Source organism: Typopeltis vanoorti, chromosome 1 (assembly GCF_054136105.1).
Source record: "Typopeltis vanoorti isolate ZY-2024b chromosome 1, IOZ_Tvanoo_1.0, whole genome shotgun sequence".
NCBI lineage: Eukaryota > Metazoa > Arthropoda > Arachnida > Uropygi > Thelyphonidae > Typopeltis > Typopeltis vanoorti.
In genome coordinates this window covers 189,525,767-189,553,631 of record NC_143549.1, presented here as the reverse complement: position 1 = coordinate 189,553,631, position 27,865 = coordinate 189,525,767, and the positions used below count along the sequence as shown (strand labels likewise).

The 27,865-nt window shown below is 37.3% G+C and overlaps 1 protein-coding gene across 2 annotated transcripts in view; it reads right to left on the bottom strand.

Annotated features, from left to right (window-relative positions):
- LOC150110719 (uncharacterized) overlaps positions 1-20,974 on the bottom strand; it is a 487,651-nt gene extending 466,677 nt beyond the window's left edge. For both annotated transcript variants that reach the window (XM_090400398.1, XM_090400407.1), the window contains exon 1: positions 20,835-20,974. In XM_090400398.1, the coding sequence (XP_090256524.1) occupies positions 20,835-20,863 (29 nt within the window). In that variant the 5' untranslated portion in view covers positions 20,864-20,974. The remainder of the gene's footprint in view (positions 1-20,834) is intronic.
- Between the last annotated feature and the right edge of the window lie 6,891 nt (positions 20,975-27,865).

Genomic DNA, 27,865 nt, shown 5'->3' with positions numbered 1-27,865 from the left:
AGAAAGTTTTTTATCTTGGGTATACTATACGTTAAAGATATCAAGCAATTTTATAAACTTGGTTTTAATCCTTTTTCCCAAGTAAGCAAACAAACAGGTAAGTCAACTTTGTGACTGAAGTATTTTTCAGGTCTGCGGCAACTCGTGGTAAAGGTGGAGTAAGCTCTGATCACTTTCCTTAGTATCTCCCATAATGCAAAGCATGTCTCCTTGCAGACATTTTTGATGCTATGCATTAAGGGAAGGGCCACTACCCAGACTGGTTTCAACCTTTATTGAGGTCTTATCAGTGGGAGCCAGACCCTGAGATGCCAAGGTTGAAGTAATAAAAATCTCAGGATGAGAAAAAGATGTAGAAAGTTTTTTACCTTGGGTATACTATACGCTAAAGATACCAAGCAATTTTATTTAATAAGGTCAAAGCACCTTGTGGCAACTTGTATAGGTAAAATTTATAAGTTCTGCATTACTTCAACCTTGGCATCTCAGGGTCTGGCTCCCACTGATGGGACCTCAATAAAGGTCGAAACCGGTCTGGGTAGTGGCCCTTCCCTTAATGCATAGCATCATACATGTCCGCAAGGAGACGTGCTTTGCATTATGGGAGATACTAAGGAAAGTGATCAGAGCTTACTCCACCTTGACCACGAGTTGCCTCAGACCTAAAAAATACTTCACGTGCAAACTTGACTTACCTGCTTGTTTGCTTACTTGGGAAAAAGGATTAAAACCAAGTTTATAAAAATTTGCTTGGTATCTTTCACGTAACAACCATAGATGTTAGCTGTGCAAAATGTTTGCCTTTCTGCTAAACTGAATCAAGTATTTCAAAATATTAAAGTTTATGTCTATGAAAGAATTTAATTCTTTAATGGAAGAAAAACAGGAGTTTAAAAAAAAAAAAAGCAGCATTTTAAATTAGCATCATCTAAGCAAAATTGACATGAAATTGTAGGAAAACATTCCTATATTATATTGGTTCAGCATATGACTACAATATGGTGGCTACAGCTGTGAAGTTATCTCTTTAGAGGTGTATAATAAGAAGCATATTCTCAAGAGATAGGCTCTAGAGAACTTGACATTTTCATTTTTATGACATCATATTGTTACCTACCAGCCATTGCCAATTTTGTACTGTTGATTCTATTCTGATAATACCAGTTAAAATTAACAAAAAAAAATAAGGAAGAAGAATGTTCTTTTTTATTTTACTCAAGTCTTCTTCATAAAGAGATAGCCTTATCCACAGAACTTCACATTTTCCAGATATTTGCATCATATTGTTATATACATGCCTTAACCAATATTGTATTGTTGATTCTGTTATGATGATAAGAACAAAGTGTCTCATTTTTTCATTTTACATAATTCTTCATTAAATAATTAAATCACTAATGCCTATAATTATCTGAACCTTCCTATAGTACTTGTCTGAACACTGTGACATGCACGCGCACACACACACAAAAAAAAAAGCAGGACAGCTGCGGTGGCAGAATACAAACATTAATCTGATAAGAATATGAAATGATAAAAGTTGGTTGCTGATGAAGTTCTCTAAAATTGTGGAAAAGACTGAAGAAGAACTGGCAGAGGAATAATTCTGGCAACAATACCTTGTAATGGATGAAAATAAAAATCTCTATGTGTATTTAAATTATAAGCTGGTAACCTTTAAACATTAAGTTAGGTGTTACTATGATCATGAAGTCAAAGAAATATGGAAATGTATCAATTCCTTCACAAACATGAAACTCATATCTAGTGATTCTGCATTTGTATTCAACATAGCACAATAAGTTATGAATTTAATCATTTCATAAACATTTTAAAGCAAACTAAAAAAAAAAAAGACAAAAACACACGGAAAAAAACAACCAAAATGAACAAAAGTTTTGTGTAAAGAACAGATTGTAATGCACAATAAGTAAGTTAAGATAGCATGACCAATGTGCACAAACTATTAAATTTATCAACACATCTAACATTGGTTTTGAAACAGTCATAAGCAGGAAACATACAAGAGGTCCAAACACTCGGCTTGAAATTCTTCAAACCCTAATTCCACCTTTTTTTTTTCACTCAGATGACTATATTTACATCATTAGCGACAGAAAAAGTCAATCTCTTAGATCAGTGGTCAGCAACCTTTTTAATATGAAGGGCGCAATATTGCGGGTGCCATGACACTTGCGGGAGCTGTGTTGCCGACTCCTCCTGATTTAAATAATTAAACTTAAAATTACAATTGGCACGAATGGTTTTGAAATGTCTTTCTATATTACTTTTAGAAATAGCCACACTATTATTGCATAATAAACAAATATATTTGCCATTATGATTGATAAAGCAAGGTGCTCTGACAGATACATGGCAGTCTGATCTGACAGATACATGCCAATTGTTAACATGAATATTCTTTTCGTATTCATTTTTTATTTTTATGGTATTTTATATTCATTCATATGTGACAAAAATATGTTGTAAAAGCGAGGTAAATAAAATAATGTTAAAATTTGAAATCTCATTTTTCTTAAAAACAACTAATCATAGAATTTCTAAGCCTGAAATGAGAGAAAAAATGCCTGTGTCATGAGCCCTCCGTAATTTTCAAATTTTATATTGCGCTCTTCATATTAAAAAGGTTGCTGACCTCTGCAAGATGTGCTTTACATTTATGGAAAATACTAAGGAAAGAGGTCTGGAGCCTGCTCCACCTTTACGAGTTGCCCATAAGGCACTACTTATGCTTGCATCCGCCGAAACTTTTGGTTTCTATATATTCGGCATGAAACTCTTGTAGTTTCTATATATTCGGCATGGAACTCTTGTAGTTTCTATATTCGGCTATGAAATAATGTTGGATTCAATATCCACTTAATTTTTATCGTGTATTATATTTGCAGTGTTTTTTCTTTGTTTTATTGAATTTTAGCACATACTAGTAATGAACGTATCTCTCAAATATATTGCGATCTACGCTGCAAAATTACCGCTGCGAGCTCCAAAGCAGTTTACAATAATTTCTCTGAGGGCGCACTAAAAATTCACTGTGGGTGCCATGGAGCCCACAGGCACTGCGTTGCCGACCTCTGTCTTATATTCTTATTTTTGCTTCAATTCTTGCAATGATGAGTTTAGTAAATGGCCGCCTACTATTCCGAACTTTCAACATTTAAAACTGCGGTGATTTTTCATCAGAAACAGAACAAAAGAATCTTGTCCAAAAGTCATTTGATACTGATAGCATATTTCCAATTGCTCTGAAGGTTTGTACAACCATTCTGTATGCTCCTATTCTGCTGGTATTTATTCTGCAACTTGGGAATTAGTTCATATTCAACATGAGCTAATTTCCTAATTAGCTAGGAAAGACAAATTTTTATCATCAAATTATCTTCCAAGTGCTTTCAATTTGATACTTGCTAAAGTGAGAGAGAAATTAATATATATATATTATATAGTGTGGCTTTTGTTGCAAATTGTGCTACATGTTTTCAGTGATAGAAGTGTCCTTTCAGTAGCAATGTTATTTGAGTTTAGTTGTTGTTTATAATGTGTTATTTTTGGTTTATTCTTACTGAGAGGGCGAAGTCAGAGTTGGAAGCATTCGAATATAACAGAGAAGAAAAAGATAAGTTTTCGTTATTTAGTATAGTTTATACTTACGGTATCGCATAAGTATAGCTTATAGTAGAGTGTTTAGTATAGTTGTAGTAGTTCCTAGCACTCAGAACTATATGAATGATGGTGGCAGCCACAGCTCAAATTACTAATGCCGTGTCACCAAGTATTCTCCCATTTAAGGACTACATTTTGTGTAGCATACTAGGGGATGAATGATATAATCACGTAATCACAAGAAAGATATTTATTTAACCAAATATTTCGGTCTGGAAATAGCAGACCATCGTCGGTGGTATTACAAGAACAGTTTAAAAAATATACAAGCTAGAATACTAACAATAGATCGTTGAAATTAGAACATGCCGCGTGATTTTATATCACTAAGTATGAAACGAAATATTTTGAAGTAGAAACATGATTGAATTTGCTATAAAAAAAAAAAAAAAAAAAAAAAAAAAAAAAAAAAAAAAATTAATGAGTAATCTTGATTAGGCTTTCCCAGATTTTTGATATAGATATGCAGTCATTACGATTCAGGTTGGGATGATGGAGCAAGGCCTCCACGCTTTCCTTGAACAAACGTTCGAACCTATAACGGGATCTATGTAAGAGGCGCGTTTTGGACCAAAGGATGCTGTGGTCAGTTTCAATCCCGTGTTGAGCCAAACCAGACTTTTCAGGTTTATTGTGAAGAATGGATGATTGATGTTCTTGGATTCTTTTTTCAAGAGAACGTCCAGTCTGTCCAAAGTAAGAGAGATCACAGTTGCAAGGAATTTGATAAACTCCAGGAAGAGATAAAGTTGAGCGTTTGTCTTTAGGAGAAGGAAAATGAGAAGACAATTTGTTAATAGGAGAATACGTAGCTATTAAATCATATTTCTTCAAAATTCTTGCGATAGGTTCTGAAATACCGGAGATATAAGGAATAGGTACTCGACGTATTGAATCTTTGTTGTTTTGTGGAGGATTATAAGATGTAAGAAGACGTTGAATACTTTTTTCAGAAAAGCCATTGAGTTTCATGTGTTGCTGGATAGTAGAAAGTTCTTTCTGTAGATAATCAAAAGTAGAACAATTAGTTTTGGCTCTTTTGATGAGATATTTTATAATTCCTGTTTTTTGACATGGATGATGGGCTGATTCTTTCAGAATATAACGACCTGTGAATGTTGGTTTCCTGTATACTGTAGTTGTAAGAATATTTGAAGATGATCGGATGAGGAGAACGTCTAAAAAAGATAACTGGTTGTTTTCTTCTAATTCCATAGTAAACTTTATGCGATGATGTAAGGAATTAATACTGTTTAAAAAGGAAGATAAAGTGTTTTTACTGTGAGGCCAAATAGCAAATATGTCATCTATATATCTTACCCAAAAAGATGGTAGAGGGAAACTAGATGTGAAGAGGACTTTTTCTAAATGTTCTAAATATTTCGTTTCATACTTAGTGATATAAAATCACGCGGCATGTTCTAATTTCAACGATCTATTGTTAGTATTCTAGCTTGTATATTTTTTAAACTGTTCTTGTAATACCACCGACGATGGTCTGCTATTTCCAGACCGAAATATTTGGTTAAATAAATATCTTTCTTGTGATTACGTGATTATATCATTCAGTCTTATGTCGCAAGTATCCTTAAAACAACAAATACTAGGGGATTTTGTGGTATGTATGCATCATAGCAGTAGGATATGTGGCAGGTGAGAGATGGGGTAGTATATATATGTGGAAAATGTAGGAAATGGGAAGAACTTCGTGAGTTGGAGATTAGTTTAAAAGATCTGAGCAGCATTCCGTCAGAGGAGCAATGCTGCCACAATGTTGCATCAGAGGCAGGAGAATATCGACCTAGAGAAACAAATAGTGTGACAGAAGGTAAGGATAATGAGCGAAATATAAATAAAAAAATACAAGTGGGCGTGTGGAAAGTTTGAATTATTATGAAGTTTTTGGAGATGATCTTAGTTGGGAGGATGAATGGCGAGCAATAGTGGGTAGCTTGCAGAGAGAGAGAGAGAGAAAGGGATGCGCTGAAAGAGGTGGTGGAATGTCTCGGGAATGAGTCGAGAAGTGTGAAATATATGTGAGATTAAGCAAATGGAAGCAATTAATGCAAGGCAAGGGGAGAGAGAGAGAGAGTTAATGGGAATGACAGAAGAGGAGAGAATAGAAAAGTAGAAGAGAGGGAATGAGAAGAATGCAAGGGAGTGCTAGAACCAGGGATAGAGAGATACCAGGAACAGGTAAGTAGGGGAACAATAAGAGAAAGTGTTAGAGGAGAGAGAGAGAGAGAGTGATGCAGGTGAGCAATCAAGGAACAGAGGGGTAAAAGGTGTGGTGTATGGAGACTTGATGATCTGTGGTGTGCAAGATAGGATGCCTGAGAAGTGTTTGCCTTGAGGAACAATAAAAAGTCTGGCTATGGCAAATAAGCAGGGTGAAAAGGTGGATGAGATGATTGTGATGGTGGGCACGAATGACTTAAGAGGTAGTGCGAATCGGGTAGCGAGGGATTTCAGATTCATGCTTGAAGTGGTATAGAAAAAAACTCAGAAAGGGAAGACTGTGTGTTGCCCAGGTATGATAATGAAACAGAACAGAATGGAATTGTTAAGGGTGCTCTTGCTTTAGTATTATGATTGTCTTTTATAATAATGTGACAAGAGTAGTTATTAAGGGAAGTGCATATTCTACCATTTTTTTGGATTTTGCAAAGGCATCTGACATGCCAGGTTAGTCAACTGGATTCAGGATTGGCTATCTGATAAGTATGAGAGAGAGTTGTGTACGGTGGGGCAATATTAAGGAGGCAGAAGGTTACAAGTCGGGTCCCACAGGGCTCAGTACTGGGACCTGTATCGTTTAACCTTTATACGAGGGTGGTCTTAAAAGTTCTCAGCCTCGACCATAGATGGCAACACTACCAGCAAGATTTTTTTTTTCTAGGCTGGTACATCTGTCATAAGCATCCATGTAAAATTGCAAGTCATTCTATCAAGTAGTTTGTTTTATACAACTGTCTGAAGCAAAAGTGTTGTCTGTATACCTTGAAATGGATAAAACTGAGTATTGTGCAGTTATAAAATTCTTTGTAAAAGAAGGTTTAACGCTAAACGAAATTCATTTGAAGCTCATAAAAGTTTATGGGCACTCTTCTCCTTCGTTTCCGACAATTAAGAAATGGGCTACCAAGTTTAAATGTGGCTGTACCAGCCTTGAAGATGATCCACGTGAAGGACGTCCAAAAAAGTGTAACAACACCAGAAATCATTGATCAAGTACATGATATGGTATTGGATGACCAGCGAGTCAAAGTGCGTGAAATTGCTGAGGCTATAGGCATTTCAAAAAAATGTGTACGATATATTTTGCATGAAGAATTACAAATAAAAAAAGATTTGCACAGTCAAAACAATGGACAGAAGTTGGTTGTAAAGTGCCAAACAAGACAAAGTCAGTTCCATCAGCAGGAAGGGTCATGGCATTGGTGTTTTAGGTGCTAAAGGCATTTTGTTTATTAATTATCTTGAAAAGGGTAAAACAATAACCGGGGAATATTATTCTGATCTTTTAACCAGACTAGACGAAAAAATTCGTGAGAAAAGACCCAGTTTGCAGAAGAAATAAATCATCTTTCATCAGGACAATGCACCTGCCCACAAAGGTGTTTTGGCAATGGGAAATTAAGGGATCTGCACTATGAATTGTTGGAACATCCACCCTATTCTCCAGATTTGGTCTCCCTCTGACTTCCACCTCTTCCCAAAACTAAAACTCTTCCTCGCTGGTCAGCATTTTTTTTTTTTTTTAATCAAGAGGTGATTGAGCTGTAGAATGGTATTTTGGAGATCTTACTGGGAACCACTACAGGAACAGGATAATGGTGCTGGAGCATCGCTGGAATAAATGTAATTAGTCTTAAGGGAGATTATATGTTGAAAAATAAAAATAATTTCGAAATTATAAATTTGTTTTTTCATTGTTATGCAGAGAACTTTTCTGATCACCCTTGTATCAATGACATTATCAGTGGATTGCAAGGGGATATTCAGTTGTTTGCAGATGATATGAAGCTAAGGGTTATTAGTAATAGTGTAAATGTGGCAGCCCAGCAAGAGGATTTGAATAAACTGGACAGATAGGCAAATAAATGGGATATCAATTTAATTCAGCTAAATGTAAAGTCTTTGGGAGGTAGCATACTCTGTTGGAGGAACTGTACTAAAGAAAGTGGAGGAAGCAAGGAATCTTGGGGTGATGTTTAGTAGAAATTTGAAATTCAGGGAACATATTGCAAAGGTGGTGAAGGTAACCCAGAGGAATACTTAGAAGGATGCTTACCTACATATATAAAAGAGTTGTCATTCTATTGTATAGAGCCCTGATAAGACCACATCTGTGTAACAAATGCTGTCTGTTGAGTTATTGTAATATCTTCTTTTATTCTTTATTACTAATTAGCAGTGTGTGCTTTTTTTCTCGTAACCTTTCTTACTTATTCTACTGTGTACTATGTTTATCCACCTTCTGTATTCACTAGTCATATGCACACTGGAAAATTTATTTGTAAGACTGCACCATCCAATATATTAATATTCGGCATAAGACTCAATAAAACGTCCGGTACATATCTCTCTCTCTCTCTCTCTCTCTCTCTTACTAGCATAAATTCCTTCAACAAAGTTTACATAAACAGTCGTGGTTCTTAAGTAATTAACCCCTTAACGCACTCAACTGAGTTAACTCGGGTCCAAGAAACTGAATTTTTTCTGCGCACCCGAGTTAATACGTGTGACCGTGAATTTTGGTTTCACATATAAATACAACCGAATATACACACTAGACAATTTTTACGTTATATTTATTACTCTATCATGGACAGTGATCAAGACTGGTCATTTAGTTCAGAAGATGAAAACGGGAAATGCTTCGAGGCCATAAAACAATTTCTACATTTTTCAAATAATGATGAATTTGATCCAGCAAATCACCCTCGCCCAAAGGAAGGCGGAAAAACAACTGCTTTCTGATTTTTAATTGGTGCGTTAAGGGGTTAAACTGCACTTTTACTGCCTTTAGTTGTTTCCCACTCACAAGGCCGATTATTTTTAGAAACAGTGCATTGTAAGATAAAGGATCAGGCAGCACTCTTTTAACAAATAATTAAAACACATTTATTTACATTAATATGAAATATACATGAATCAAACGACAGGGAGATTGCTTTCTCTACCCATCTATAAAATTTTTAGCATAAAATGAGAACCCTTTTTCTTCAACACTAAATAATCTCTTTAACTCCAAAACTTATTTACTCTCTGCTTACAAATTCAACTTATTAAACTTCTGGTTTACTCGCAAAGAGGTCAGCTAACTCTCTGCTAAGTTATTTTTACAAATTTGATATCAACTTCTAACATGCTAATTGACTCTCTTATGGACACTTCTTATTACTATTAAACTAATTCTTAACAGTCCATATATAACATATCGCCTAGATTATAAGAGAAAATGCACAAAAGGATGAAACTTACAGAGGCTCTGTATCGCACATTTAGTCAAGAGTTTTGCACTAAAGTTTTTATGGCATTTCTTTCATCTGGAGTTTTAGGCTTCCTTCAGGAGTGTCTTGCTTCAGCAGTATCACATCAGGATATTGGCGGGCTTTTGGACTGAATCTACGGTGCTCGAATAGCACATGCAAGAGGTTTCAGCATATGGGCAAATTCTCCTCTGGATCCTATTTCGGGCACTTCTGTTCTAAATGCTGACCACTGATGACTGTAACTGCCACCGACTGGCTCTGGCTCTCTTCGGTAACAGCGCTTCGCCTCAGCTTTCTCAGCACTCGGATCTTGGTTCTCCTCTGCTGGCAACTGGACCTGGACACTCCTCTCTCGTAAATGGGGCCTTGCCTCTCTGCAGCCACTCCTCTGGTTCCGACTGTCCATCCTCTGCCGATGACTGGAAGTCCTTTATGCTCGGCTCAGTCCCCTTTTATTTTGTGATCTTGGGTCCTTGCACTAAGGGTAGTAAACCCCGAAGAATTCGGCATGACTCTTTCATCTTCTTTTTAAGTTCAACCCACTCTTTGTTCTCCTCCGAGAACTTCCCATTTTTTTTTTTTTATCTTGCCGGTCAGCAGAAACTTGTCTCAATCTAGCGGCACTCTTGGATACTAACTTTAAATGGGTTATGCACAGAGCTCGCAAACAACTTTCTCATACACATAACTGTAAACAACTTTCTTGTGCTCTTACACATATCTATTTACAAAGTTCCGATGGCAAAGCATTGCCTTTGTTTTTGATGTTAAAACAGCAAATACAGCCCTTCCCATAGGTTTAACTACATTAATATTTAGCAAAAAATTTAGCTACATTGAATTTTACATCTGGACTATTATGCTCAAATTTGGTCCCTAGGATTTGAAGGAGATAAATTAACTGTGGAAAGATTGCAGAGGTGGATAACAACAATGATATCAGGACTGCACAATGTTAGTTATGAGGATAGGCTGAAAGAATGTGGACTGCAGAGTTGGTAGTTAGAAAAAAAAAAGAGAGGTGAGATTAGGACTTTTAAACTTTTCAGAGGTAGTTCCAGGGCTGATACTGGGGATTTCTTTCATTTGGTGAAGCAGGGGGGGAAGGAACAAGGCAAAGGCATCCCTTGATATTAAGAAAGGAAGCTGTGGGCAAGAGAACAAGGTGTGGTTTCTTCGCATGGAGGGTGGTTGAACCATGGTATGCATTGCCAGATAGAGTGGTGAGAGCACAAACTGTCAATTAGTTTCAAGGAGTGATATGATAGACTGCATTTTCTAGGAAGGGCCTCCCACGAATGAGTCTTTTGATTCCATGAAGGCCTGAATCGTAATAATAATAATCTCTGCCAAAAATTCATAGTGGGATTTTATATCAATGCTCAATTATATCACCATCCTTATCAAAAACTTGGCACTGTTAATTCTCTCATCCATCTGGTTCACTCTTTATGCTCTAATGCAGTTCTGCTCATGAAAGAAAGAAATTATATTAATACCACATTCTCTTGTCTAATGGCATTCACCAAGTCCTTTGTTAACAATGTCATTAATAGTTATTATTACTATTATTACGGGCGACTCCAGGGTGTCCTTAGACTCATCAAGGGAGGCCCTAAACATTATGTCCATACAACTATTTGACATTCTCACAGTATCTATCATATCTTGCCTTGAACTCACTCACCCTCATAGCACCCACAACAGACTCTGGCAGCTTATTCCACTCATTTACCACTCTAAAAGTAAAGAACCCAGCTCTAACACCTTTGCTAACCACACTCTTGCCCAGCTTTCATAGGTGTCCCCTAGTTCTCCCACCAACAGTCCTGATCTCAAAAATATCCTCGGAATTAATCCTATAGAACCCCTTCAGCAATTTGAATGTCTCAATCATATCTCCCCTTTTCCGCCTATCAACTAGTTTCTGCAACCCACAAATCTTCAACCTGTTCTCATAAGGTTCATTCCATAGACCTGCTATCATCTTGGTCACTCGCCTCTGGATCCTCTCCACCTTCTTCCCATCAAGAAGAAACCTAGGTGACCAAATCTGGGCACAGTAGTCGAGATGAGGTCTTATCAAGACTACAGAGGAACAATAACTTGCTTGTCTCTGCTCGTCAATGTATTTTTCAGCAACCAAGTGATTTGATGAGCTGATTTAGCCACTTTTGCAATGTGTCCTCTAAACTTCATCTCCCTATCCACCAACACTCCCAAGTCCCTAGCCTCATCAATCTCCTGGAGTACAGTTCCATCAATGTGGTATACTGCCATTAATCTTTTCACCCCAAAATGCATAACCTTACATTTTGTCACATTACATTGACATCCATTCTCCTTAGCCCAGATCTCCAATCTATCCAAATCATCCTGCAAGATTTTGAGATTTTCTGCATTCACTATTGCCCTACCCAACTTTGCATCATCAGCGAACAAATGAACTGTTCCTCTTAGATCCTTCCCTATATCGTTAATGAACAAATTAAACAGCAGTGGTCCAAGAACAGAACCCTGCGGCACACCACTAGTCCCAGGCTGCCTTTTGGATTCTACTCCTGAATAAACTACTCTATAATATCTGTCCAACAACCAACCACCTATCCATCTCACCAACCCTATATCCATCCCATATGTTGCAGTTTACGGATTAGAATTCCATGTGGTATCCTGTCAAAGGCCTTAGCCAGGTCCAGCAGTATCACTGTAACAATTAGCCTTATCCAGTTCAGCCATCACTGTGTTATAAAAGTTGAGCAAGTTACTGAGGCATGATCTACCCTTCACAAAGTCATGCTGTCCCCCGTACAGTATCTCATTTTCATCAATCCATTCCTGTATTTTTCCCTTGACTACTTTCTCCAAGACCTTGACAATGACTCCTGATATGCTAATCGGTCGGTAATTTGCAAGTAGTCTTGGATCCTCCTTTATGCAGTGGAACTATATTCCCCTCTTTCCACACCTTCAGGACTAAACCAGACCCGAGACTCAGATTAAACAACATGGTCAAGGCCACTGATAATTCTTTAGCCGCTTCACGTAAGACCCGTGCCGGTATACCATCCAAACCCACAGATGTATTCACATTAAGGTTCTGTAATAGACTATTCACCTCCACTTCATTCATCACAATTACCGTATAAACTAATCGTTTCTTCATTCTTTCAGTGTCACCACCTGGATGATATACTCTTGCAAAGTGCTCACTCAGTAATTCCACTATATTGACTGATTCAGTGACCTCATTACCATTGGCATTCCTTAAAATCATTCTGCTGTGTACAGTTTTTTTTTTTTTTTGCTTGCAGCATATTTAAAGAACTGTTTGGGATTCTCTTTAGCTTCCATAACTAGTTTCCTTTCATAATCCGCTTTTGCTTTTCTTACCACACTCATTACCCTTCTGGTCTGCGCTTTATACCGTTCGTGTGCTTGCAGGTCACCTTTCTCTTTAAATTCCCTCCACAGTTATTTCTTTTTTTTTTTTGCAGCTTAAGCTTAATGGTGTTATTCATCCATTTAACCCCTACTTGTTTTACTATTCGGACCCTAGGTATACAATCAGCCATAACCTCCTGTAAATGCTCCTTGACCACTTCCCATTCTCTATCGACATCCAACCCTTGCAGTTTTACATGCCATGGCACTGACCCAAGCAATCTCCTAAGCTTGTCATACTTGCCAGCACGGTAATTCCACATATACCCTGTCTTAATCAAAAATTCCACACCTTTAGCCACCTCCCAGGTCAAGACCTTATGATCATCTCACCAATAGGTGGCAACATGGTCATATTCATTACAATCAAATTCTCAGATGCTATTACCATGTGTCCTCTCCTCCTTCCAATCGATGTTACCATAGTTGAAATCCCCCATAATAATTACCCTCCTTCCACTCATTTCATCAATTTGTCTATGCATACTATCTCCACCATCTATTCCATCACCTGGTCTATAGCAGCACCCAACTGTACATTTCGTTCGGTTAGTCTCATTCTCACACCAAACAGCCTCAAATGAACTCTTTTCACTATCCTGCAATACAACTTCTATTCTCCTTGGCAGCAGTTCATCAGCTATCATCAATAACACTCCCCCCCCCATTTCATTCTCTGTCCCTCCTGAACACACTATAACCTACACATTCTATGCCACTAACTATATCCTCTTCCTAAGATGAAAAGCCAAAAGGCTATTTTTTTCTGGCGAGGTTGATATAAGTTAAGGGGATAAAAATCCCTTATTGTTTTTTCAGCCAGTAAGCAAAACTAAGATCGAACACTACGATCTGTAACGTTTCATGCCGACGAACTGTCAGCGTATCCAAGCGTAACCACTTGGTAGTGCCACACCACGGCAACTCGTTGCAAAGGTGAAGCAAGCTTCCTCACTGTTCTTGATATTTTCTCATAATGTAAAACACAGCTCTTAAGAGATGTAGTACTGTTTTACATTATGAGGAGAGGTCACTACCCAGACCAGTTTCAACCTTTTTTGAGGTCTCATCAGTGAGTAGCTAGACCTAATTAATATCAGAGTTTATCAGAGTTTAAGTGAAGAAAACTTATATACTTTTGCTAAACGATTGACCGAATATATAAGTTAAGGGGATAAAAATCCCTTATTGTTTTTTCAGCCAGTAAGCAAAACTAAGATCGAACACTACGATCTGTAACGTTTCATGCCGACGAACTGTCAGCGTATCCAAGCGTAAGTGACCACTTGGTAGTGCCACACCACGGCAACTCGTTGCATTATATAAGGGGATAAAATCCCTTATTGTTTTTTCAGCCAGTAAGCGAAACTAAGATCGAACACTACGATCTGTAACGTTTCATGCCAACGAACTGTCAGCGTATCCAAGCGTAAGTGACCACTTGGTAGTGCCACACTTGGTAGTGCCACACTTGGTAGTAACACACCTTTCGGTCAATCGTTTAGCAAAAGTATGTAAGTTTTCTTCACTTAAACTCTGATAAACTCTGATATTAACTAGGTCTAGCTACTCACTGATGAGACCTCAAAAAAGGTTGAAACCGGTCTGGGTAGTGACCTCTCCTCATAATGTAAAACAGTACTACATCTCTTAAGAGCTGTGTTTTACATTATGAGAAAATATCAAGAACAGTGAGGAAGCTTGCTTCACCTTTGCAACGAGTTGCCGTGGTGTGGCACTACCAAGTGGTCACTTACGCTTGGATACGCTGACAGTTCGTCGGCATGAAACGTTACAGATCGTAGTGTTCGATCTTAGTTTCGCTTACTGGCTGAAAAAACAATAAGGGATTTTTATCCCCTTAACTTATATCCTCTTCCGTCAGCCATGTTTCACTAATGCCAATAACCTGTGGCGAGGAAGAGCCAACCAATGCCAAAAATTCTTCCTTCTTGTTCCTAATACTCCTGGCATTAGTATACATGAAATGCAGAGGTCCCTTTGTCCCACCCCTATCTCAATGCGTTATTCTAACTATCCCATTCCGATTACTTGTCTTCAGTACTGGCTCGGGTACATTATATACATTCTTACACTCAACTGTCTCACTGATGTCCACATATCCACTTCCCCCCCCTCCTTGGTAGTTCTAGTTTCCCTGGTTCTGCACATCCATTTTCACTTCATTCAGCAACACTTTTTCCAGTCTCTGCACACCAAATCCATTCAAATGCAGGCCATCCATCTTGTATAAATCCTTTCACCCATCAAACTCATTCCACACGTCCACAAATTCCACACCACACTATCTGCATAACCTGCACATAGAGTCATTTGTGATTATGGCCCTCCTAAACTCCTGTCGTACCGCGGCAACAGACTCACCATCCTAACTCTGTCACTCTTTTCTTTCGCTACCTTTAACAATACTTTCAAGTCCTCTCTCATAAAAAATTTATCTGCTTTCAATTCATTCGTACCCACCACAACTATCAATTCTTTCACCCTCTGTTTTTGCGCTCTAATACTCTCACTTACATCCTTAAATTTCGCACCCGGTAAGTACGATTTAGTTAAACTCTCATCGATCACACCTCTTAATAACGAGTCACCATACAACACTCTTTCCTTCATTTCTGAAACTCTTACACTTATTTTTCCTTTCAAACACTTGCTTATATCCATTAGCCAAGGCACTCTGGAAAGAGTTTTGCATGTGCTCCAACTGCCGCTTCGCACTGTGTATTACTCAGCGTAACCATGCGATCTCACTTCTTACAAATAATTCCTAATTTTTTTCATCATTTAAACCATTTTCTCTTTCTGTATAATTGCTTTCACTCTCTCTTTGATCACCGCTCTTATTGCCATCTTGTACATCATCGCAATTTCCTATCAAGCCACTATTTTCACTCACATTCTGGGTTTCTTCTATCACAACAACCTCACGACCTGACACATACTTCAATTCCTCACTTTCCTTACACTTTCTGCACAGTCTCCCACCACTATCATTTTCCATCCAAACTCCAGCCTCTTTCGGGAAAGCATACATCCCACACATATCACACTGGACAAACTCCCTCACATTAAAGTTTTTGAACAACTGCGTCGTATTTTTGGATGCCATTATTTTTCATCGCATTGGCGCCATGTGCTACACTATGAAACGTAACTTTAAAATACTAAGTTAAATAAAATGGAATTCGCACCAAAATCACACAGACACAACAAGCTACCAAAAATAAACAATACCACGTTAAGATTTAAACCAATATTCCAATTTTCACTCAAAATAATACTTAGCTTTCGGGAGCTTTCTGAAAACACTACACACCAAAACCAAACATCAATGAGTTTCTAGGTTACCTACCTAACTCCCAGGCAGTTATCAACTATATTGCCATCCCTCATATCAAGGATAGTTCTGAGAGGATTGCAAAACTACTTAGTTCTGTCAGACTCAATGTGACATTTCATCTGATTAATAAACATTCTTCCTTTCTATGCAAAGGATAAGCTTCTGCCTCTAGCCTACTCCAACATTAATCAGATATCCCACATTGTGGGCTATCTTACTTCAGTCAAACTGGAAGATATATATATACACACACACAACTGTTCACTGTGATGGCATTTCAACTACATTAAATTCCATGAGCTGGAACAATCTAGACTTGATGAAGATGTAATCTTCACCAAACATCAGATTCTCTGAAAGAAGACTAAATCCTGCACAAAAGACATTTTCTTTTAGAATGATTAGAGAAGAAAGCAGTGAAATCTTACTTCATTGTACAAATCTGAATATAAACAATAGACTAAAATTATCTCCTCCTTTACATGAAATTCTTCTTCATTCATCCCCTTAAACACAGACTGTGTAGGGAGATTTGCTTTAAAAAATTATCATTAGGACTGAAAAAGTAATTGACACTGTGTCATTTATGTGTGGCTTGCATGTTCTCATTGGGTCTTTGTTTTTTCCACTTCATCATCATAATCACTCTTTATCCATCCAGTGCTGGATAACGATCTCAAGAATAAGTTTTGTTACTTATTCTTGTTTATTTTAAATTTAATGCTGATGTTGGCCTTACTACTTGGGTGAAAATTCAATAACATTTTTCAATTATTATTACAGCATTAATTATGTCTACTTACATTACTAGAGCCTCTGTGGTTCAGTCAGTATAGATGAAGTCCTTTGGTAAAAAGACCTGGGTTCAATTCCTGTCCATGACACGAGGAACCTTTATATGGTCTTTTTTGACTAAAGGTGAGTTAGCTGGTCTCATACAGAAGTAGAAGGTTTTTTTCACCCAAAAACTCTGGTTTTTTGTCCCTCAGAACAGGCAAACCAGCCCCATGGAATGCAAACAGATTTGCAGCCATGAATACTTAGGATCCAGACATAGGCCTGATTCGTCAGCTGTATGTCAGTCCCAAGCCTAGATAAAATGGTGGGTTGGGGAAAGCAATGGTGTACTATCCTGTAAAAATCTCACTAGGAACACTTTGTGGCAAGAACACCTGCCTACAAAGTTACCAAGAGTCAAACACAACTGAAGAGTTAAATCAATCAAGCAATTACATTCCTATTGTGGGCTATCTTACTTCAGTCAAACTGGAAAATATATATATACAGTTGTTCACTGTGATAGCATTTCAACTTCATAATATGATTCTGACATTCATGCCAACTGTTCATAACCATCAAAACACTCATATCTACTGTCTCTAGTCTGTAATCAACTGACTACAGGACAAATTTCTTGTATCTTTGTTATCCCATTTAGTTAAGCAATCCACTGCATTTATTAGGAGATTAATACCACCTACATAAAGTAATAAGTGAAGCTGAATATCTCCAATGCTGATTAGATGGTTTGATCTCACCTAACAATAACATTTTCAACAGCTTTTCTCCTATGTGCATTTTAAAGACCTACAAAATGTAACACAGAGGCTTTTGTGTTTGTATGGTCCTTAAGCGCTAAACCTGACCATTCGAAGTCAGTAAAACAAACAAATCACCAACCCAATACAAACAAAAAAACATTCAAAAACATGAAAAAACGAATACCAGAAACAGAGTAAACAAGTACCAAACACCAGTGTCTTTCCAGATATGTTTTGGGTTCATTTGGTATGATTTGCATAGTGTTTTCTTGAATCTTGTGAAACCAGTGTTAATTTTAGTGGACCAACATTTATGTAAGACAAAATGCTTGTGCTCAAATTATACTTACCATGGTACATTAATTAAATGTCATTTGAAAGCAATAACAGCTAATATTTCCACATGAAGGAAAATCCCACATTGCATATTTACGTAAATTTGATGTTTTTCATACTGGAAGTGAAAAAATACTACCAGTGATATCTTCATCAATGACTATTCAAACTAACAGTCACTGTAACAGAAGAATATATAACATGTCATAAAACTTATTAGTTTTCTCCAGCATAATGATAAGCTTCTTGCCTTCAACTTTCAATTTACTTTGAGTTTAGCAGGAAGAAAATTAGTTATTTCCATAGGAGAAATTACTTTCAGGAAGGTTATATCCCAACAAAACAATAGCAGAGTGACAAAAATCTTATGCTTATATATAAGAGGAACAAAAAAAAAAAAAAAATTTTTTTTTTATACCCATAACAAATAGGAACAATGAAACTATTAATAGTTATTGATAGATGTTGAAAGTTTTTTTCACTTGGTCATACTATAAATTAAAGATAACAAGAAATTATATTCTCAGTTTCATCCTTTATTCAAGTGTAAGCAAACTAAGTTTACGCATGAAGTTAGTAGTTGGAAGGGGACCAATCGTTCGATGCTGTTGGCACACTCTCCCTCGATGAGTCTTTGGACTCCCTGGAGGTGTCAAATAATAATAATAATAACTTCACGACTGGGCTACTGGTACATAGAGGCTAATAACTTCACATCAATTGGCTTAGTATCCCATCATGCAATGCACAGATCCTTATAGACATTATGGGAAAGGCCACTACCCAGACCAGTTTCAACCTTTATTCAGATTTATTTAAGTGCAGGATACCTCTTCAAAAATCTGATGAGTGATCTACAAAATCACTAAATCTCACTGAGTGACCCTAAAGGATCACTACTTGTGAAATTATTTCCCATGCAAACTTTGTTTGAAGAACAGGTCTCTCAGCAGTAGTTCCACCCAGTGATAGGCAAAACCCACCGAGTAGAGCCTCTCTAGTCTCCAGGAAGCAAGAAACCCAATAATGAGCATTAATAAATGTCATCAGTAGGTGCCAGACCCAGAAGCAATACCAAGGTTGAAGTAATGCAGAAGTCATATATTTCCCATATACAAGTAGTTAAAAGGTGTCACACCTTATTGCTAAAATACTCTGGATTAGTTGATATGATCTGAATATGTTGAAAGTTTTTTCACTTAGTTATAAAATTATATTCTTGGCTTCATCCTTTATCCAAGTTTAATGCATGTAAGTAACTTCAAAATTGGGCTAGTTGTATATAGAGGCTAATGACCACATCAAATTCCTTAGTATTACTTCAAACTTGGTATCTCTTCTGTGTCTGGCTCCCACTGATGAACCTCAGTAAAAGTCGAAACTAGTCTGGGTAGCGGGCCCTTCTCATAATGCATAGCCTTATACATAACCATAAGGATATGTGCCTTGCATTATGGGATATTAAGACAATTAATGTGAAATCATTAAGCTCTATATACAAGTAGTCCCATCATGAAGTTATTTCAAGTGCAAACTTTGTTTGCTTACACTTGGATAAAGGATGAAACCAAGAATATAATTTCTTGGCATCTTTAATTTATATTAATAATTGCTAGCCTGGTTGGCCGAGTGGTTAGCATATCCGCTCTACAACCAAAAGGCTGCAGGTTCGAATCCTGCTGTGGGCAAGGATGTTTGTGATTGTCTGTGAAAATACTAGTGGTGGTGATGATGTGGTTGGTGGATGAGGTTGAGTGATGAAGACAGAGAATTGTAGAATAGGTGCCCTCTCTCGATGAGTCTTTGGACTCCCTGGAGGTGTCAAATAATAATAAAAACAATAATAATAATAATAATTATCATTAGTATGTTTACTTTTGTTGTGTACATATTTTAATAATGTCATGTTATTTTTATTATTACTTTATATGTGGAATTTTATATGGAATTTTATCTGGATTTTACTTGGCATGTTTCTTTATTGAAATTCATGTTTCCCAAATTTGCTGTGGAATGATCTGTACTTTTCTGCATGGTGGTGCATTTGTTCTAGTCTTACAAGCAGTGGCTTTTCAACCATAGCATGATATCACTTCCAGTGAAGCTGCCCACTAGGTCACATGATACTGTTTACATAGCAGGTATTAAAGAGCAGGATATCTTCTTATAGTTATACCAATGCTTTCTACCTACTCTTTTTTTTTCTTTTATTTCTTCCAGAAAATCTTTCACATCCTCTCTCAACGCATACTTAGCACCCTTCAAATCATTTGTACCTGCTAAACCAATCAGTTTCTTTTTTTCATTTTTCTTCACTGTACTGACATCCTTCATCTTCGCACCTGTAAAACACAATTTCTTCATGCTCTCGTCAAGTGTACTTTTTACCATGGAATCAACCTCTTTTGTCCTATTGCACTTGCCTTTCTCTTCCATCTCACCTTTCTTTTCTTTCTCATCTATAATATACCACTTAACGTTTCTGCAATCAATCACTTCAGCATTCCAACTTATAAAAGACTCCACATAAGCATGCATGCTCTCATTATAACGCAGGTAATAACATGATTCCAACAAAACTTGAAAACACGGTGATTAGCTAATTAATTCGGTTAATTTCACAATATTAAGGTGTCGGCGTTGTTTAAATGTTGTTGGCTGGCATTAATTTGAAATGGATTTCAGTAAGCAGTACGTTCAATTGATATGTTTAAAAAGAGTTAGGCGCCTTATGTAAATTTAGCTCATCTGTGACATAAAGTTAATTTCTTCCAACTATATTTTACTGCCTTTAATCAACCCCCAAAATCCGAGCAAGGTTCCTAACTAGCAATGCCAGCAGGGCAGTTCAATGTCGAGATTCTCTATCACTAACTATAACCATAGTATAGTTACTATAGTATATAAAACATCATCCATAAAATAATTATGGAAATAATAATACAGTTAGTAAAAAAAAAAAACGCTCACTTAAATATCTGGGGTACTGATGCTTTCATACTTTTCGGTAATTATTATGCCACTTGTCACATACGAATATTACAAATATCCTTTTAATAACAAACGCTTATAGAACTACACAAGATTTACAATAACAACAACAACTGAACGCCATCGGATGTACTTGCTGCCATCTGGTATCCAATTACAAAATGAGTCAAAAGAGAAATAAAATTAAGGACGTGATTGTGGGAGCTATGTGAATAATACCCGAAAGTTACTGTTATTTGGTAGTTATGTTCTTTTTTGGGGGGGAGAAGTAACTTTACTGTCACTTTGGATATCGTATGGTAAATACCATACAGCAGAGGATTTTGGGAGTGAAGTCTCAGACAGAAGAAGAGGTGGAAGGGCCACAACTCCCTTACCACAGAAAATTGGTACTTCCAGCGGAAGGATTCGAAACCGTAGGCTACTTTCGTCGGAGATCAAACAGAATACAACTACTAGGTCGGCAGGTATAAATTGTTTGTAAATAATTGAAAATTGTTGATAAGCATGTAAGCTGTAAAATACTACAAATTTCTGTCGCGGCACACCCGTATTCTTTCCTGGACTTTCATGTAATTAACCGTAAGTTTGTAGTATTTTACAGCCTACACATACAATACAATCCTTGGTACTTGATGACGCAATCATTGTCGTATTGCTGGTGGTCAATTGGTGGCACATTAGTTCAGCATTTGCAGGAAAATACAGCAGTGGCACATAAATGTTTCGATATTTATATAAGATTAATTCAGAGGATATTCATCGATCTGGTCGCCAGGATTTCTTGGTGATGCGGAAGTGGTAGAGAGGATTCAGAGGCGGGTTACAAAGATTGTTGCAGGTCTGTGGATTGTTCCCTATGAGGATAGATTGATGATCTGTGGGCTCCAAAAACTAGCTGATAGACGTAGGAGAGGAGATATGATAGAGGTATTTAAATTGTTAAAGGGATTTTACAGGATTGATACTGATGATATTCTTAAGACCAATACAGGATGTGAGAGAACGAGGGGCCATCCCTGGAGATTGTGTAAGAGTGTGGTTAAGAAGGGTGTTAGGACTAGATTTTTTACTTGGAGGGTTGTGAATGGGTGGAATGCTTTGCCAGAACTGGTTGTGAATGCTTCAACTGTGAATGAATTTAAGGAGAGGTATGACAGGTATTGTGTAAATAATGGTCAGTGTGTCAATGTCGGGTCTCCCGCGATGAGTCTTTTGACTCCATGGAGACACCGTTAAAATAATAATAAAAATCAAAAAAAAAAAAAAATCAGCTAACGCCTTTTTATTCCCGTATATACGGGAGTAGGCGAGGCCATTTAGCCCTATCTAACTTTTTGGAGACTGAGTGGGCAGTTCAATCTCCACTGGTACCCAATCAGAGACAGATGGCCCAAGGCTATAACTAATTAAGCGGTACGCAGTGAAGAGAGACGGCTCAAATGTGCCGCCATCTCGTGGTCTCTAACCCTAACACAATATATTTAATGTCTGAAATAATGTGGGTTCTACGGTCGATTTTCTTGAGTTTACAGGACGAAAAACCCGAGTTTCCGGGAGGAAAAACCTGTTTGCCCGTGCCAGAGATCGACTAACTCGGGAACCGGTCGAAAAAAGGCTTAGAAAAATTTCCTCTAGTCGCCGACTAGACTCGAAACCAAGACTTCCTTCGTGCGGCCTAGCGCGGTGGTGTGCAAACGCCACATCCACTGAGCTACACAGGCTCCCAAAATAATCAGAATAATATTTTTCAGAACAGAACTGATAATGGGAGGACTAGGGGCCATCCATGGAAACTGGGCAAGAGTGTGGTTAGCAAGGGTGTTAGAACTAGGTTTTTTACTTGGAGAATGGTGAATGAGTGGAATAAGTTGCCAGAGTCTTTTGTGGGTGCAATGACTGTGAATGAGTTCAAGGCAAAGTATGATAGCTACTGTGTGGATGTTGAATAGTTGTTCTTGACATAATGTTTAGGGCCTCCCTCGATGAGTTAAGGACTCCTTGGAGTTGCCCGTAATAATAATAATAATAATAGGCCAGCAATAGTTTTCATACAAATATAATCGTATAAATAGATAAAAATGCTTCAATATATAAAGGAGGCTCAAGAAAGGAGTGTGGTAATTATAGCGCAGTGTTTGTCAAAATATTTTAGCTTATGGCACATTTATTGCTTTGCTGTGTGGATTTTTTGGCACACCAGGACAGAAGGTGGCAGCACTGCATCAGAGTAATAGACTAATCTTGGTACGATAAAAAGAAATGTAATATCAAATCTATTACCATTAGACGTGCCTTTCCTTATTAAAATGGTGTTTTTATTCATAGTTATGGTCCAGTGGAAGAAAGTCGACCGTCTATGTACGCTTCTGGTAGATCTCTCTCTCTCTCTCTCTCTCTCTCTCTCTCTCTCTCTCTCTCTCTCTCTCTCTCTCTCTCTCTCTCTCCTGTTAACTAGGGAATCCCATCTCGTTTACTTAAGGGATCTACCCTTGAATACACAATATTATACACATTGTGTTAAAGAACATGAGATGGATGAAGGTGTCTGTCATGTCTCCTCAGTGGAAGCTGTTTAATATGATTCACAGCTTCATCTAACAATATCGGATTGGCTAAGGGTAAAAAAGGGCTGCTTCCTCTAACCGCAATAGTAAGGAATAAAAATGCTCTAGAATACTCATATTGGGAAATAGCAGTGTTTAAAGAATTTTTTCCCTGGTACTTTAATAGGAGAGCAGTGTGCATAAAGAACTAAAATGTAAAACTGAGAAAAGAAGGAAATTGTATTTTCAAATGGAAGATAAACAGTAGATTAAAAAATTAGCTGACGCCTTTTATTCCCGTATAGGGAGTGGGCGAGGCCGTTTTAGTCCTATCTAACTTTTTTGGAGACTGAGTAGACAGTTCAATCTCCAATGGAACCCAATCAGAGACAGCTGGCCCAAATCTATCAATAATTAAGCGGCACGCAATGAAGAGGGACGGCTCAACAAGTGCCGCGATCTCCTGGTCTCTAACCCTAGCATAATATATTTAATGTCTGAAAATAGTATGGGATCTACGGTCGATGTTCTTGAGTTTACGGGACAAAAAACTCGAGTTTCCGATAGAAAAAAACTGGCTTGCCCCTGCCAGAGATCGACTAACTCGAGAACCGTTCGAAAAAGGATTAGAAAAATTGCCTCTAATCGTCTACTAAATTGAAAACAAAGTCTTCCTTCGTGCGGTCAAGCGCTGTGGTGTGCAAACGTCACATCCACTAAGCTACACAGGCTCCTTCGCAGTAGATATAACTGAAGAAAAAAAAAGCTGAAAATCGATGGCTAACCAAAACAAAGGACGGATAATTTACACTTACAAACACAGTCGACTGGTATAAAGAAGGGTGTTAGGATTAAAACTAGAGACATCACCTCTGTTAATTGAGGACAAATAAGAAACATAGAGAGATCACCACCATTCAACCCACATTTTGTTCAAACAAAATCAGAGAGAGATACTGAATTATGCCAGTAAGCAAGAAAGCAACCGCACCACAATGACAAACATAGGCTACATCCAATCTACATAACAAAACACTGGATCGTACTTCAGTAACTTTTGTATCAACTAAGGAAAGCGAACTCAGAATAAACTCAAAATTCTTAAGTACCAAGGACTTATAAGTATTCCTGAGAATGGAAGATAATATTTCGATTCATGTAATTTCATACGAATCTTCTAACATTTTCCTAGTGTATGCTCTACACATTCATTATCCATTAGACAAGTTTTGAACCATTCCTTATTCTAATAACATGGCTATCATGAATCTAGGCGAATTTCGTCAGCTGAAAATTATTAAATCTAAAGTCTTGTGGTGTTTGATAAAGGGAATATACAAACTCTGAACTTCCTATCATGGAGACAGATATAAGCTGCATAATGAAATACTGACTTACATCGATAACACTGTTCAATAACGTACTGAAATATACTGAGGTATTAATCCTGTAAAACCTTTCTACCAATAAAGCAGATAATTCTGGATGCATCAGTGACCAATTACCACACATGTACAATGCTGGTAGTGAAAGTAATTTTACCACCAGTTACCAGTACTTTTACTACAATTGCATGGTGGAAAAAGTACTTGAAAAATTAGACAAAAATAGAAATCAACAATAGGTGGATAAGAGCATGACATTGTATGAGGGAAAACGTGGCTTTGTGGTGGATAGGTCATGCCTTAATATTTGACTATCTTTTAATAATAGAGTGACAGGTATTTGGATAAAATAAATGGCTACATGATTATTCTGATGGATTTTGCAACGCATTTGAGAGAATACCATATAGAACTCAAATTATGCATATTAGAATAAATGGGGGGAATTATACAGGTTATGTTATTAAGAGGGTGACTAAACAGGTATCAAATGTGGTATATATATGGAGGCACAAAATAAAGGCAAAAACAGCTGACAGTGGTGTGTAGTAAAGTTCAGTGCTAGGAAATACTAATGTATATTTTGTACATAAATGATACGAGGAAATAATTCTAAACAAAATATTCAGTTGTTTGCTGATGATGCGAAATTAGGTATAGGACGATTTAAATAGGCTGTGAGTATGGGCAAAACAAAATGAATATCAGTTTAATGGAGAGAAATGTAAAGTTATGTTTTTTGGGATGAAGAAATTACAAGCTATGTGATTACAAGCACATTGATGGAACTGTACTCTTGGAAATAGATGCAACTAGAACATTAGGAGTGCTGGAAGACAGAGAGTTAAAGTTTATATGACATGTTGCTAAGCTTGCTAAAGTAGCTCATAAGATTACTTGGCTATTGAAGACTACACTAACAAGTTGAGATGAGGAAATTGTGATTCCTCTTTATAAGGCCTTGATACGTCCACATCTGAATTACTGTGCTCAGGTCTGGTCTTCTGAGTTTCTTGGAGAAGAGAAAGAGATAGAAAGGACTTAGAGACAAGAGTGGTGACTGGTCTATGGAATATTACCTATGAAGATGGAGCGGGTGTGGATTGCAGAAGTTGTTTGCAACAAGAGGTCACCTCTGAGAGTTAAATAAAGATGTGATTAGTTGGGGTGTGAGGACTATAGTTTTTGCTTAAAGAGTGGGGGAATGAGTGAATTGGGTTGCCAAAATCAGTTGTGAGTGCTTTGACAGTTAAAGGGTTAATGGAGAGGTATGGTAGATTGTGTGGATTCTTTAGGTCTCTTATGATGAGTTTTCAGACTCCATGGAGATGCCCATAAAATAATAATAATAATAATAATAATAATAATAATAATAATTTCGACTGAATCAACGTCAGTTCTTTCATTCTCTCCAGATAAATACAAATGCAAATAATCATTCACCAGAAAAAGAAAAACATTCAAATTTTGGAAACCCATCTTGAATAATTCTATTGATCATAATAAAAATGACTCATGGATTAAGGAAATGGAATCAGAAATGAAATTAAAAACAAATAATAAATATCGGTATCACTAAAGAAATGGTCAGTGCACAAGCTAGAAATTTTTTTTAAAAAATGGAGCATAACTGGCAAAGATGATTTACGTAGATTTTGGTTAAAGCATCTAACTAGTCTACATAATTGAATGGCAGGACAATTTAATAATTTGTTTCAGTCAGGTTCAGCGGAAGACTGGATGATTTGTGGGCGTATATTTTATTGGACGAGAGTTAGTTGGGTGCCACCCAAGTAACTCTCATCAAATAACAAATCTACCAACTATGCTTAAGCTGTTCACTGCAATCATATCAGATTCCATATACCACTACTTATCAGATAATCAGATTTATCCGATTGAACAAAAAAGGCAATTTTCAAAAATCTAGAGGGGGGGGGGAAAGACCAGATTCTTATTAATCAAATGATTCTCAAAATTCAAAAAGACGAAAAACTAACTTAAATATAGCATGGATAGACTATAAGAAAGTATTCGATTCCATCCCATACTCCTAGATACTAAAATCGCAACAAATATTTGGAATTAGCAAAAACCGTTGATTTCTAGGTGCCGCTATGAAATCATGGAAATCAACTTTAATAGTCAATAATGAAAGATTCGGAGATATCAGCATTAAACGTGGAATTTTCCAAGGTGATTCCTTGTTACCATTGCTCTTCATCACTACTTTGAGATCTTTGCCTATAATTTTGAAGAAACCAATACTTCTGAAAAGAAATCAGATCACGCCTTTTATTCATATAGGGAGGGGGGCGAGGCCGTTATAGCCCTATCTAACTTTTGGAGACTGAGTGGGCAGCTCAACCTCCACTGGCAGCCAATCAGCGATACACTTAGTAATTAACTTAATCGTCAAGCAGTGAAGAGACCGCTAACAAGTGCTGCCATTTTACTGGCAGTTTACTTACGAGGTCGGAGTACAAGGCCTTTGCCTTCTCCCAGATCATGTTCTCGGTCACAGTATCACTTGCTAGTTGCTTCTCGTTTACCACACCAAAAGCAAATTTTCTACATCTTCCAGAATCCGTGGCCGTTGCTTTGATACTCTTGTGACTCCTTTTGCTACATCTATCCCCCTTAGTTCTTCTGTCTTCTTTAATACTGTGCAAATCGTTGACGTAGACTTCTTATAAAATCTTGCGATGGCGCCCACTTGCATACCTTGGTCGTGCTTCCCCATGATTTCCTTCTTAACTTCCGCTTAATCATCTCCTTCTTCTTACCGCCTTCCTTATCAACCCTTTTCTTCATTGGTACCATTGTCGTAGTACAGTTAATAAAGAACAGTCACTACATTTGGACAAAAATTAAAAAATACTTTACGCACACACACATGGTCACAACGCTAGCACGAATGTTGACTATACGAATGAGGTATGTCGACCGAGACCGCGCATGCGAGACGATTACCCACAATCCCGAGCGGCTTGCGATCACGTGACTCTCGGCAGACAAAGCGTATAGTTAATACAGTACTCATATTTTATTATAAATTTTATCAAGTTAAAATTTATTA